The 13,568-nt window shown below is 45.2% G+C and overlaps 1 protein-coding gene across 14 annotated transcripts in view; it reads left to right on the top strand.

The window, feature by feature from the left end:
* LOC307099905 (protocadherin gamma-C4) overlaps positions 1–13,568 on the top strand; it is a gene marked incomplete at its 5' end in the record, with an annotated part of 162,285 nt that overhangs the window by 65,382 nt on the left and 83,335 nt on the right. Inside the window, one exon of one of the 14 annotated variants that reach the window (XM_079771979.1) lies at positions 1,660–4,292. The exons of 11 other annotated variants lie outside the window; for them this stretch is intronic. In XM_079771979.1, the coding sequence (XP_079628105.1) occupies positions 1,887–4,292 (2,406 nt within the window). Of the gene's footprint in view, positions 1–1,659; positions 4,293–5,927; positions 8,707–10,066; positions 13,237–13,568 lie in introns of those variants that run through there. 2 more of the 14 variants (XM_079771996.1, XM_079771977.1) reach the window with 2 other exon arrangements.

Here is a 13,568-nt window from a genome sequence, read left to right on the forward strand (position 1 = left end):
CACACAAATGGAGACATGGAATCTAAAGTCCAAAATAGACATTTCTCCTCCCCCCCAAACAAAAAACAACAAAATCAAGCCTGAAATAAGATGTCCTTTTAAACTGTTGAAAGAGACTTTTATAAAATACAGAATCCCATGTTTCAGTAGAGTTCTAATGAATTGTTTTGATGGTGCAGCCATGTGAAATGTGTACTCATGGTAAGAGAGTTTGAGAATGTTAGTTTAAAGAACAGAAGTTTCATGGACACAAATTCTAAACAAGTTAATCGACTAAAAATTATTCCATCTGGACTATGTGTATGGCTGCTATATTCCTTGCTATAGCATTTTAATGAAGCTAACCCCTGACTTGTCATCAGTGTAAGTAGAAAATACAATAAAATATTTGTTAGTAATAAAAAAGACATTTCCCAAGGATAGTGCAGTATTCCCTCCTATTTTGCATATACAGTGGATGGAAGTTAACTTTATATTTTCTGTAGTGTTTGGATGCATAGTTTTTTGAGGGGACAAATATATTATTGATACTTTACAATTTTAAAAAGTATGTGTGAAGTTGCCCTGATAAAAAAGAAAATTCTCTTGGTCAAAACGTTCACTAATTGTAAAAAAAAAAAAATTAAATGAAGTAAAATAAATACAACAAATGTCTCTATATTCAGTAAATATATTTAAGTAAACTTACCATGAGCTCAGCTCCTTCCATTTCAAAGTCATTACTTCAGTACAACATAGGTACATAGATAAGGAAGTAATGCAGTCTACTGGAATATCCCTTTGTGAGTTTATATTAAAGAACAGATAAACATTTCCCCAGTAACTTTTACATGCTCCATTGGGTATTACATAAGCCAAGTAATTCTGAGATATGAAGAAGAAGGTAAATCATGGCTTGGCTACATCATAGGGACAGTATTTATGGAATGAATATTTCCTGAGATAGTCATAAGAGTAACAAATATTACTTTTATAAACAGTATTTATATTATCATAAGGAGGAGGTGTTTGAGGATTAGTAAGGAATTACACAACTTTACCAATAATTTCAACAGTATTGATATTCTCTTAATATATGTGATGTGAAACAGCATTAATTATGTAGAAATGTTGGGGCAAAACATAGGAATGAATAAAAGAAAGAAGTTATTTCACATGTCATAGCTAATAAAGACAATGAATTTGTGAAATCAGTAGATGATAAATTCTCTGAGGGCAATACCTATGATTTACCTCTTGTTATATCATCACTAACAAGCACAAGCCAAGAGTTCAATGTATGTTTGTAAAATGGTGAAATGAATGCACCAGCACAGGTGGGGAAAGAGTGGTTTACAGTTGTAAGTATGTGAAGCCCAGTATATTCTTGTATTATTATCTATTAATTATTGTATTATTCTCCATATGAACAACAGTACCTACTTTTGCCCTACCCTGTATATGTAGGCTTGTATAAAAACCCAACGCGATATGTCTAATAATTTGAAAACAAGAGTACAGATACCTTAAAGAAGGTCTTATAATTTAAGATATAAATATAGTAACAAAACAAAAAAAGGCTTGTTTAGTCCAGTGCACGATTATAATTACTGTAGCTGGTTAGCCTGAAGCAGCAGAGGCTGCAGTTTCATAGTGCGGACTCTGGGCGCCGCTGTTGGCCAGAGTGGAGAGCTCTGCGCTGGGGATCGCCTCGCGCAGCCGCAGCTCGCTTCCTCAGCTCACTCGCTACAGCTAGCCTTTCCACCGCTCCCTCCTCTGGAGGAGAAGAAACCCTGACCCCCACGCAGGAACTAAAGGCTGTTCGGAGCTCTGGACATCCGCGACACAGAGATTACTGGTCATCCGGCGTCTTCAGGCCGGTGAGCGCGCTGAGGGGAGCCAGAGGGATGGGGAGCGGCGCTGGGGACCGGGGCTGGGCTGAGCGGCGGCCAGTGCTCTTTCCCTTCCTGCTGTCTTTGTTCTGCCCGGCGCTCTCTGAGCCGCTCCGCTACCGGATTCCCGAGGAAATGCCCGAGGGCTCGGTGGTGGGGAACCTCGCCAAGGACCTGGGACTCAGTGTCCGCGAGTTACCCACTCGAAAACTGCGCGTCAGCTCTGACAAGCCTTACTTCACTGTGAGCGCAGAGCGCGGGGAGTTACTTGTGAGCAGCAGGCTGGACCGGGAGCAGCTATGCGGGAAGGAGCCAGTATGTGCTCTGGAATTTGAAGCTGTTGCTGAAAAGCCATTAAACTTTTACCACGTGAATGTGGAGATCGAGGATATTAATGATCACCCTCCCAAATTCATGCAAAATTCCTTTGAGCTGCAAATAAGTGAGTCCGCACTGCCAGGCACTCGATTTATATTAGAAGTAGCGGAAGATGGAGATACTGGCCTAAACTCTCTGCAGAATTACAAACTCTCTCTAAGTCCTAGTTTCTCCTTGATAAACAAGGAGAAGCCAGATGGTGGTAAATACCCGGAACTGATATTGGAGAAACCCTTAGATCGAGAACAACAGAATTATCATCGATTAGTCCTCACTGCCTTGGACGGTGGAGATCCACCCCTAAGCGGTACCATTGAACTCCAGATCCAGGTCACTGATGCCAATGATAACCCCCCTGTATTCAAGCAGGACGTGTACAGAGTCAGGCTTTCAGAAAACGTGCCACCGGGCACCACTGTGCTGCAGGTGTCAGCCACCGACCTGGATGAGGGTCTCAACTCAGAAATAACGTATTCTTTGTACAGGACGGGGCAAGTGTTCAATCTGAATTCAAAGAGCGGGGAAATTACCACTTTACGGACACTGGATTACGAAGAAACCAAGGAATATTCTCTAGTAGTGGAAGGAAGGGATGGTGGAGGACTGGTTGCACAATGTACAGTTGAAATTAACATTCAAGATGAAAATGACAACAGTCCAGAAATTACATTCCATTCTCTGGTGGAAACGATTCTGGAAAACGCAGTGCCAGGAACTCTAATTGCTTTCATCAAAATACATGACCGTGATTCTGGGGAGAATAGGGAGGTTAATTGTCGATTAGAAGGTAAACTCCCCTTTCAGATAATCTCTTCATCCAAAAGTTCATATAAACTGGTAACAGAGGGGACCCTGGACCGAGAACTGACCCCAGAGTACAATGTCACCATCACAGCCACAGACAGGGGCAAGCCGCCCCTCTCCTCCAGCACCACCATCACCCTGCACCTCACAGACGTCAACGACAACGCCCCGGTTTTCCAGCAGTCCGCCTACCTGGTCCACGTGCCAGAAAACAACCCGCCAGGGGCCTCCATAGCGCAGGTCAGCGCCTCCGACCCCGACCTGGGACCCAATGGCCAGGTCTCCTACTCCATCGTGGCCAGCGACCTGGAGCCACGGGCGCTGTCGTCCTACGTGTCCGTGAGCGCGCAGAGCGGGGTGGTGTTCGCGCAGCGCGCCTTCGACCACGAGCAGCTGCGCGCCTTTGAGCTGACGCTGCAGGCGCGCGACCAGGGCTCGCCCGCGCTCAGCGCCAACGTGAGCCTGCGCGTGCTGGTGGGCGACCGCAACGACAACGCGCCCAGGGTGCTGTACCCGGCGCTGGGGCCCGACGGCTCGGCGCTCTTCGACACGGTGCCGCGCGCCGCACAGCCGGGCTACCTGGTCACCAAGGTGGTGGCGGTGGACGCGGACTCGGGACACAATGCCTGGCTGTCCTACCACGTGCTGCAGGCCAGCGAGCCCGGACTCTTCAGCCTGGGGCTGCGCACGGGCGAGGTGCGCACAGCGAGGGCTTTGGGCGACCGGGACGCGGCCCGCCAGCGCCTCCTGGTGGCCGTGCGGGACGGGGGACAGCCACCCCTGTCAGCCACCGCCACCCTGCTGCTGGTCTTTGCTGACAGCCTACAAGAGGCGCTGCCAGACCTCAGCGAAAGTCCTCAGCCCTCTGACCCCCAGGCTGAGCTGCAGTTCTATCTAGTGGTGGCCTTGGCCTTGATCTCAGTGCTCTTCCTCCTCGCGGTGATTCTGGCGGTCGCCCTGCGGCTTCGAGGTCCCTCTAGCCCCACCACCTGGGGCTGCTTTCAACCTGGTCTCTGTGTCAAGTCTGGACCTGTGGTTCCCCCCATCTACAGTGAAGGGACTTTGCCTTATTCCTACAATCTGTGCGTGGCCCAAGCTGGAAAGACAGAGTTTAATTTTCTAAAATGTAATGAGCAGTTGAGTTCAGGACAAGACATACTTTGTGGTGATTCATCTGGGGTCTTATTTCCACTTTGTAGTTCTGGTGAATCGTCTTCCCATCCTGAACCACTAACAACGGTGAGTTCCATTTAAGTGTCTAGTCCTTTTCAGCATTGACCCAATTTTATACATTTATATGAAAACATATTACACTTCCAAGTCTAGTGAGTTGTTTTAGGGATATAGCCTGTCAGAAAGCTGAACTTCCATTCCTCAAGGGGAGTGTTGAATTGGGAGTAGTTATGTGCCATAAAATAGAGTTATCTTACCACGTTTGGATTTTCAAAGTGATGAGAGTGTGTTCTTTTTTCACAACAAAATTATTGTACCAATTTCTTACCTCTTTTTCAAAGCTATTGAAATTTACCCACTAATTGTCTCATTCCTCATTTAACATGTTAAATATTTTATTATAAGTAAACATTAAAGTAGGCAATCATTTAATTAATCCTTTAGAGCAAAGAAACTACTACCAAGTATTTTCCTTCACTGATTTCACTGGCACTGTTTCTCTCCCTTTTTTATGTTTATTCCTCATGCCTTGTTCCATATATCTACCTACTCATGAGTCTTTGAATGCCTTAAAATTCTAAGAAAAAATAATCTGTGTTGTGTGTGTGAGGCGGAGGTCGGGGGGGGGGTGGACTCAAGTAACTCAACAGAAGGTCCAAATCATTTTCTAAGTTCCTTCAAGTTTTCTTGAATGCAAAATCTTCCTCTTCCTTTTCTGTATAGTTATCAGGAGAGACTTGATAAAAGAAAAGGAAATGCTACTGCCTCTAACACTCTCATCTCTGACATCTATTTTTTTAAACAAAGGGGAACACACTAGATTTGTGTTATTATTTGAGGCCTGAAACATTAGTAACTAGAAATTCTGTCATCATCATTGTACCTGTAGGAGGAAAAGCGAATGATAACTCTTTCATTTTAAAGGCAAAAGCTTCTAATTCCATGCATATATAAAGTTGCCATTAAATAAGCACCAGTCTTTTGTTGGTTTCCCTTAGGAACTGCTTCAGTAAATGGTGTCTTTACAAACTGCTGAAAGAAATTTATTATAAAGGCACTTGCTTTTTCCTTTCTAGTGGTAACAACTTGTCTATATCTTGTATTCTTTTCTCCAAGTTGTCACATAAGTTTCAGTGACTCTTAGAATAAGAAGTTTAAGACTACTTTAAAATTGCATGATTTCTTCATGGAAGGATTGAAATGAAAAAAACTGCTTTTCAGTGTATGTTCATTGAATCTTCCAAATGCATTATGTATTCACATAGAAAACTAAAACATTTTAAAATAGCATAAGTTTTACAATCACAAATATGTAAAATTTAAAAACCAATGCCTTTTAAATTTAGTAATATTAGGTGAGAAAGTTTACATATATTGCTTAATTAAAATTACTTTGCAAATAAAATTTTAAGGAAACCTTACCAGAGGAATTTTACTCTAAAAATAATTAACCTTATAAAATAACTTCAAAGTGAAAAAAATCTATCCATATATATTCATTCAATATAAATTATGTAAGGTGCATATATGTCTAAAATTTAAAATAGAGAGAAAGCCAAACTCTACCCCAAATTAAAGTTAATTTGATATTAAGAAAACTAGTGATTTAATAATACACTTAATAGAAATTTCATTCCACTAAGACATCCACAAAGATGATTGCTTTTGAAATATGAATGTAAGAAATAGAGAAATCTAAAATCATAATTAGAAGAGAGTGGTGTTTTCCTTCAATCATCTGTGATAAAAGTACTGTATTGCCTATCTGTGAGTGTAGTAACTGCTTAGGACTCTGAGCGCCGCTGTTCACCAACTCTAGGAAAAACTCAATCAGCGCTCCATCCGGATATTAGAATCTGCCAACTACACAAAGCCCCGCAGATCCCACATACCAACCCCGGGACGGCAACAAAACTCAGCCTCCTCACTTGGGGCACTCCGGGTTTCTCCTGAGGAAAAAGACGACCATAATTTGCAGGAGAAGAAAAGAACCTAAGGAGTCAGCGTGGGGAAAAAAAGCAGTCTGGGGGCGGAAATAATCCGGAGTGAAGCAACAATGGCGGCTCCAATGAATAGCGGGCACCGCAGAGGATTGGTCCTGCTCTGCCTTTTCCTGGGAAGGTTGTGGGAGATCCGGGCCAGCCAGATCCGCTACTCCGTGCCTGAAGAGACAGTAAAAGGCTATGTTGTGGGCAACATCTCCAAAGATCTGGGGCTGGAGCCACAGGAGCTGGCGGAGCGCGGAGTCCGCATCGTCTCCAGAGGTAGGACGCAGCTTTTCGCTCTCAACCCGCGGAGTGGCAGCTTGGTCACCGCGGGCAGGATAGACAGGGAGGAGCTCTGCGCTCAGAGCCCACGGTGTGTGTTTAACTTTAAAGTTCTGGTTGAAGACAGAGTGCAACTTTATGGAATAGAAATAGAAGTCACTGATATGAATGACAATGCCCCAAAATTCCAGGCAGAAAATCTGGAAATAAATATTAACGAAATTGCTGCGCCTGGCACACGTTATCCACTCCCAGAGGCTGTTGACCCGGATGTGGGCTTGAATTCCCTGCAGAGCTACCAACTCAGCCCCAATCACCATTTCTCCCTGGACGTGCGAACTGGAGACGACGGAACTTTAAACCCAGGGCTGGTGCTGGAGCGCGCCTTGGACAGAGAGGAAGAGGCTGCTCACCACCTGGTCCTCATCGCCTCCGATGGAGGCGAGCCTCGTCGCTCCAGCTCAGTGCACATCCTAGTGACAGTGTTGGATGTGAATGATAATGCCCCGGTGTTTGCTCAACCGATTTACCGAGTGACAGCCCCAGAGAACGTGCCCCCTGGCACCCAGCTGCTTACTGTAAGAGCTAGTGATCCAGATGAGGGAATCAACGGAGAAGTGGCATATAAATTCTGGAAAATTAGTGAAAAACAATCTCCATTATTTCAGCTCAATGAGAAAACTGGGGAACTATCAACAGCAAAGAGTCTAGATTATGAAGAATGTGCATTTTATGAAATGGAAATACAAGCAGAAGATAGTGGAGGGTTGAAGGCATGGACGAAAGTGCTCATTTCGGTGGAAGATGTAAATGACAATAGACCCGAAGTGATCATTACATCTCTGTTTAGCCCAGTTAGGGAAGATGCTCCTCAAGGAACAGTCATCGTTCTTTTCAATGCTCATGACCAAGACTCTGGGAAGAATGGTCAAGTTGTTTGTTCCATCCAGGAGATCCTACCTTTTCGGTTAGAAAAGTCAATAGAAGATTATTATAGAGTGTTGACCTCCCAAATTCTTGACCGAGAAAAAATCTCTGAATATAATATCACAGTGACTGCGACAGACAGAGGAACACCACCCCTGTCCACAGAAATTCACATCACTCTGCATGTGGCTGACATCAATGATAATCCACCCTCCTTCTCTCAAATCTCTTACTCAGGCTATCTCCTGGAGAACAACCTAAGAGGAACCTCCATCTTCTCTGTGACAGCCCATGACCCTGACAGCAATGAGAATGCCCGAATTATTTATTCCTTGGAGGAAGACACCATCCAAGGGGTGCCTCTCTCCTCCTACGTCTCCATCAATGCAGATACTGGTGTGATTTATGCGCTTTGTTCCTTCGACTATGAGCAGTTTCGAGACCTTCAAATGCAGGTTAGGGCAAATGATAGTGGGAACCCACCCCTCAGCAACAGCGTGTCACTGAACTTGTTCGTGCTGGACCAGAATGACAATGTGCCAGAGATCCTGTACCCCGCCATCCCCACCGATGGTTCCACTGGTGTGGAACTGGCACCCCGCTCTGCAGAGCCCGGCTACCTGGTGACCAAGGTGGTGGCGGTGGACAGAGACTCAGGCCAGAACGCCTGGCTGTCCTACCGCCTGCTCAAGGCCAGCGAGCCAGGGCTCTTTGTGGTGGGGCTGCACACAGGTGAGGTGCGGACCGCGCGGGCTCTGCTGGACAGAGATGCCCTCAAGCAGAGCCTGGTGGTGGCAGTTCAGGACCATGGCCAGCCCCCTCTCTCTGCCACTGTCACACTCACTGTGGCTGTGGCTAACAGCATCCCAGATGTGTTGACTGACTTGAGTAGTCTTGAGATCCATTCGACCCCGGAGGCCTCGGATCTCACACTGTACCTGGTGGTGGCAGTGGCTGCGGTCTCCTGTGTCTTCCTTGCCTTTGTCATTGTGCTGCTGGCACTCAGGCTTAGGCGTTGGCACACATCACGTCTGCTCCAGGCTTCAGGAGATGGATTGGCTGGCATGCAGGCTTCTCACTTTGTGGGCATGGATGGGGTCCAGGCTTTCCTGCAGTCCTATTCCCATGAGGTCTCCCTCACTTCGGACTCTAGGAGGAGTCACCTGATCTTCCCTCAGCCCAACTATGCAGATACACTCATCAGCCAGGAGAGCTGTGAGAAAAAGGATCCTTTGTGTTTTTCAGATGATTCAAAATGTCCTGTAGAAGACACTCCTTTGGTTCCAGTGAGTTCCATTTTTTCTTTCTTTCTATTATAATTGGTTTTCTCTCCAAGTGTTTGTACTTAAGGTAAGATATGTTGTTAACATATTTTTCACCATTTAAGTTTTTACTGGGTCCAATTTTTGTTCTAACATCTATAGAATGCATTTATTGGTTACATCACTAATATAATTTGCATTTTCTCATAATAATTAATTGGGTCAATGAAACCTTCCTTTTGGGACTGCTCTCATGATCTGGGGTTAACATGAGTTTTTTTGATGAGGTTGCTTTATTAGTTATCCTGGTTCACTACTGAATTTTAAGGCTGGTTTTCCATTCCTGAAACTTATTGTTACCTCCAATGGCCACATTGGAATTCTTATTTTTTTAAAAAGATTACTATAGTCAATACTATCTTGTAAGGGTAAATTAATGAGAAGGCAAATGCATTCTCCCAAAGAAACAACTGAAGGTCCAGGTTTACTGCTTCTGCTTTTCTATTTCTATGATAGGACAACACTCCTTTGAGGTGACTTTTTCAGTCTAATGTGTGTAGAGATTGTTTGCATTTAAAGATCATTTCTGAGGAAGATTCAAACTTCAGTTATCATGTATTTTCAACACCAATTAGAGCATGTTTTATTCTTTTAATGGTGAAAATTTTAACATCCTTGTTTTTATATTCTCAAGGTTTTAATTCCCTAATGCTATAAGATCAAATTATTAATAGCTTGAAACTCTTCGTTCCTATACTTTATGCTTGCTCAAGAGGGGTTTCTGAGACTGAACACTCTGAGAGGGGAAAGCAAGGGAAATAAAAAGTACCCTTTGATTATGTTATTTATGGCTCAGGTCTTCAAATTTTGAGGCTAGAAATAAATCTGGTTATGGGAAATGATTTAGGAAAATATTTTCAGGAACTGCTAAGAAGGTTCAAACAATACTTTACTGGCTTTAGCTATCAAAAAAGAATAATGTATTGTTTAATTTGATTTTACACGTACTGTCAGTTCAAATAATAAATGACACTCTAGGAGGCTTTGAAAATAAGCTTTGCAGTGGACTCAAAATGCTATTCTAAACATGCTGGATACAAAGGCTCATATGTCTGGAAATCTATTATGGCATGCAGACATTATAATTATGTCAAATATTATCTATTCCTAAGGTAGTAGGAAAAAAGTAAACCATCATCTGTAGTCATATTTTTAACCATGCAGTAAGGAAATCTTTTGATTAAAGCTTCTGGCCTGGGGATTATTCTTTATTACTTAGTATTTAACAATATTAAAATATGTATTAATTTGAAAAACGGCTATTGATGAAGTTTTCTGTGTCATGGTAGGTAACTACTATTCTTTAGGGAAAAAATGTTACTGCCTTTAAAGAAGAACACAAGTACCAATGGAGGAATGACTGGGCAGAGTGTGGAAAATGTTAAATTATAGTTTTCTTAAACTAGGTAGGACTTTTGCACAGGTAACAGAATATGATTAAAGATAAAAATCTTTTTAAAAAGATAAAAGTATTATCACCTCAATGTCTCATCTTAAAAGAAGTTAATTAAAATATCTTGGATTTGCTTCAAAATAATGAGAGAAGGAAATATATATTAAACAAAGATGGCTTTTGTTGATCATTGTTGCATTTGGGTGATGGGTATATGAAGATTCAATAATAATGCTCTCTACTTTAGTATAAATTTGAAGTATTCCATAATAAATTTCGTGAAAACACTAAGTATATAGGCATTCGATGTAAACAAAAATTGGGGGCTATTATATAACTGCACTTTTGAAGAGAGATACATCTTCTGGAGATAAATTGGATTCAAGACTAAAATGCCAGACTGCAGTTCCACACGGAGCCTCTGGGCGCCGCTGTCGGCCAGTGCAGGGCGAGCGCTGACTGCCGGCATTCTTCAGCCTCTAGCCTGGGATTTCCTGCGCAGCCACCAACACGGAAAGAAGGAAACCCGCTACCACAGTGGGGCTCCTAGCCGCGCAGACTCTCTTCTGCACCAACGGATTCCCAGCTATCTGTCCTAGAACGGATGCTCTTCCAGTGACTCCGTGGCTTGCGTTTCTTGGCTTTCCAGAGAGACTGGGACCCAGCGAGAACTAGAGCGCGCGATGGGAGGGAGCTGCGCGCACAGAGGCGGGGCCGGCCGGCCGCAGGTACTGTTTCCCTTTCTGCTGCTTTTGTTCTACCGCGCGTTCTGCGAGCCGATCCGCTACTCGATTCCTGAGGAGCTGGCCAAAGGCTCGGTGGTGGGGAATCTCGCCAAGGACCTAGGGCTCAGTGTCCTGGAAGTGTCAGCTCGGAAGCTGCGGGTGAGCGCGGAGAAGCTGCTTTTCAGTATAGACAGGGAGAGCGGGGACTTACTGGTGAAGGACCGAATAGACCGCGAGCAGATTTGCAAAGAGAGAAGAAGATGTGAGTTGCAGTTGGAAGCCGTGGTGGAAAATCCCTTAAACATTTTTCATATCATTGTGGTTGTTGAGGATATTAATGACCATGCCCCTCAATTCGATAAAAAGGACATACATTTAGAAATTGTTGAATCTGTATCCGCAGGTGCACGAATATCCCTTGACCCTGCCACTGATCCCGATATAAACATGAACTCAATTAAAGATTATCATATAAATCCTAACTCTTACTTCAAGTTAATGGTTAGAGTTAATTCCGATGGTGGCAAATACCCTGAGTTATCTTTGGAGAAACCCCTAGACCGGGAGGTGCAGCGGTCTCATCGCTTGATACTGACAGCCTTGGACGGAGGGGACCCGCCACGAAGTGCCACCGTTAGAATAGAAATTTTTGTCAAAGACACCAATGATAACCCCCCGGTGTTTAGCAAAGATGAATACAGAGTCAGTGTAAGTGAAAATCTGCCCCCTGGGTCCTCCGTGTTGCAGGTGACAGCCACTGATCAGGACGAGGGGGCCAATGCCGAAATAAGCTACTACTTCAGGAGCACTGCTCAGAGTACGAGGCACATGTTCTCATTGGACGAGAAAACAGGCATGATTAAGAATAACCAGTCATTGGATTTTGAGGATATGGAAAGATATACTATGGAAGTGGAAGCAAAGGATGGAGGTGGTCTCTCCACCCAATGTAAAGTAATAATAGAAATCCTAGATGAAAATGACAACAGCCCAGAAATAATCATCACTTCTCTCTCGGATGAGATTTTGGAGGATTCCCAACCAGGAATGGTCGTGGCCCTCTTCAAAACACGGGACAGGGATTTCGGAGGAAATGGCGAAGTCATGTGTAATATAGAAAGAGACGTTCCTTTCAAGATTTACTCCTCTTCTAATAATTACTACAAGCTGGTGACAGATGGGGCCCTAGACCGAGAACGGACTCCAGAGTACAACGTCACCATCACAGCCACCGACAGGGGCAAGCCGCCCCTCTCCTCCAGCACCACCATCACCCTGCACCTCACCGATGTCAACGACAACGCCCCGGTTTTCCAGCAGTCAGCCTACCTGGTCCACGTGCCAGAAAACAACCCGCCAGGGGCCTCCATAGCGCAGGTCAGCGCCTCCGACCCCGACCTGGGACCCAATGGCCAGGTCTCCTACTCCATCTTGGCCAGCGACCTGGAGCCACGGGTGCTGTCGTCCTACGTGTCCGTGAGCGCGCACAGCGGGGTGGTGTTCGCGCAGCGCGCCTTCGACCACGAGCAGCTGCGCGCCTTTGAGCTGACGCTGCAGGCGCTCGACCAGGGCTCGCCCGCGCTCAGCGCCAACGTGAGCCTGCGCGTGCTGGTGGGCGACCGCAACGACAACGCGCCCAGGGTGCTGTACCCGGCGCTGGGGCCCGACGGCTCGGCGCTCTTCGACACGGTGCCGCGCGCCGCACAGCCGGGCTACCTGGTCACCAAGGTGGTGGCGGTGGACGCGGACTCGGGACACAATGCCTGGCTGTCCTACCACGTGCTGCAGGCCAGCGAGCCCGGACTCTTCAGCCTGGGGCTGCGCACGGGCGAGGTGCGCACAGCGAGGGCTTTGGGCGACAGGGACGCGGCTCGCCAGCGCCTCCTGGTGGCCGTGCGGGACGGGGGACAGCCACCCCTGTCAGCCACCGCCACGCTGCTGCTGGTCTTTGCTGACAGCCTGCAAGAGGCGCTGCCAGACCTCAGCGAAAGTCCTCAGCCCTCTGACCCCCAGGCTGAGCTGCAGTTCTATCTGGTAGTGGCATTGGCCTTGATCTCAGTGCTCTTCCTCCTCTCCATCATTCTGGCGATTGCCCTGCACCTTTGTCGCTCCTCTAGTCCCTCCGTTTGGGACTGCTTTCAACCTGGTCTCTGCTCCAAGTCTGGACTTGGGGTTCCCCCCAACTACAGTGAGGGAACATTGCCCTATTCCTACAATCTGTGCGTTGCCCAAGCTGGAAAGACAGAGTTTAATTTCTTAAAATGCAGTGAGCCCTTGCATTCCACTCAAGACATAGTTTGCGGTGATTCTTCTGGGGCCTTAATTTCACTTCAGAGTGGGAATGATTTGACTTCGCATCCTGAGACCCTAACACCGGTGAGTTTCGTTTTTGTGTCTTCAGTAATATTCTACTAGTTTCTCATATTTCAGGTGTACTACTTCATTTTTATATCTAGAATATTTTTTATAAAATCCATAAGTAATCACCATCTTTTCTTCTCAGTGTTCACTTTAGCTGATTATATTTTCAAGATATTTTACTTGGTTCAGAAGTTGCTCTATAATTTAAAAAGAATGTTACTCAATTAGAGATATCTTTTCAAGCTGAGATTAGCACAACAGAGGCAGTGGTCTTAGCTTCTTACCAAATAAATACATAATAACCTATCCAAATCTGCTAAGATTTAAGATAAGATTTCTATGTCCTA

Source organism: Cnephaeus nilssonii, assembly GCF_951640355.1.
Source record: "Cnephaeus nilssonii genome assembly, chromosome: 5".
Taxonomy (NCBI): domain Eukaryota; kingdom Metazoa; phylum Chordata; class Mammalia; order Chiroptera; family Vespertilionidae; genus Cnephaeus; species Cnephaeus nilssonii.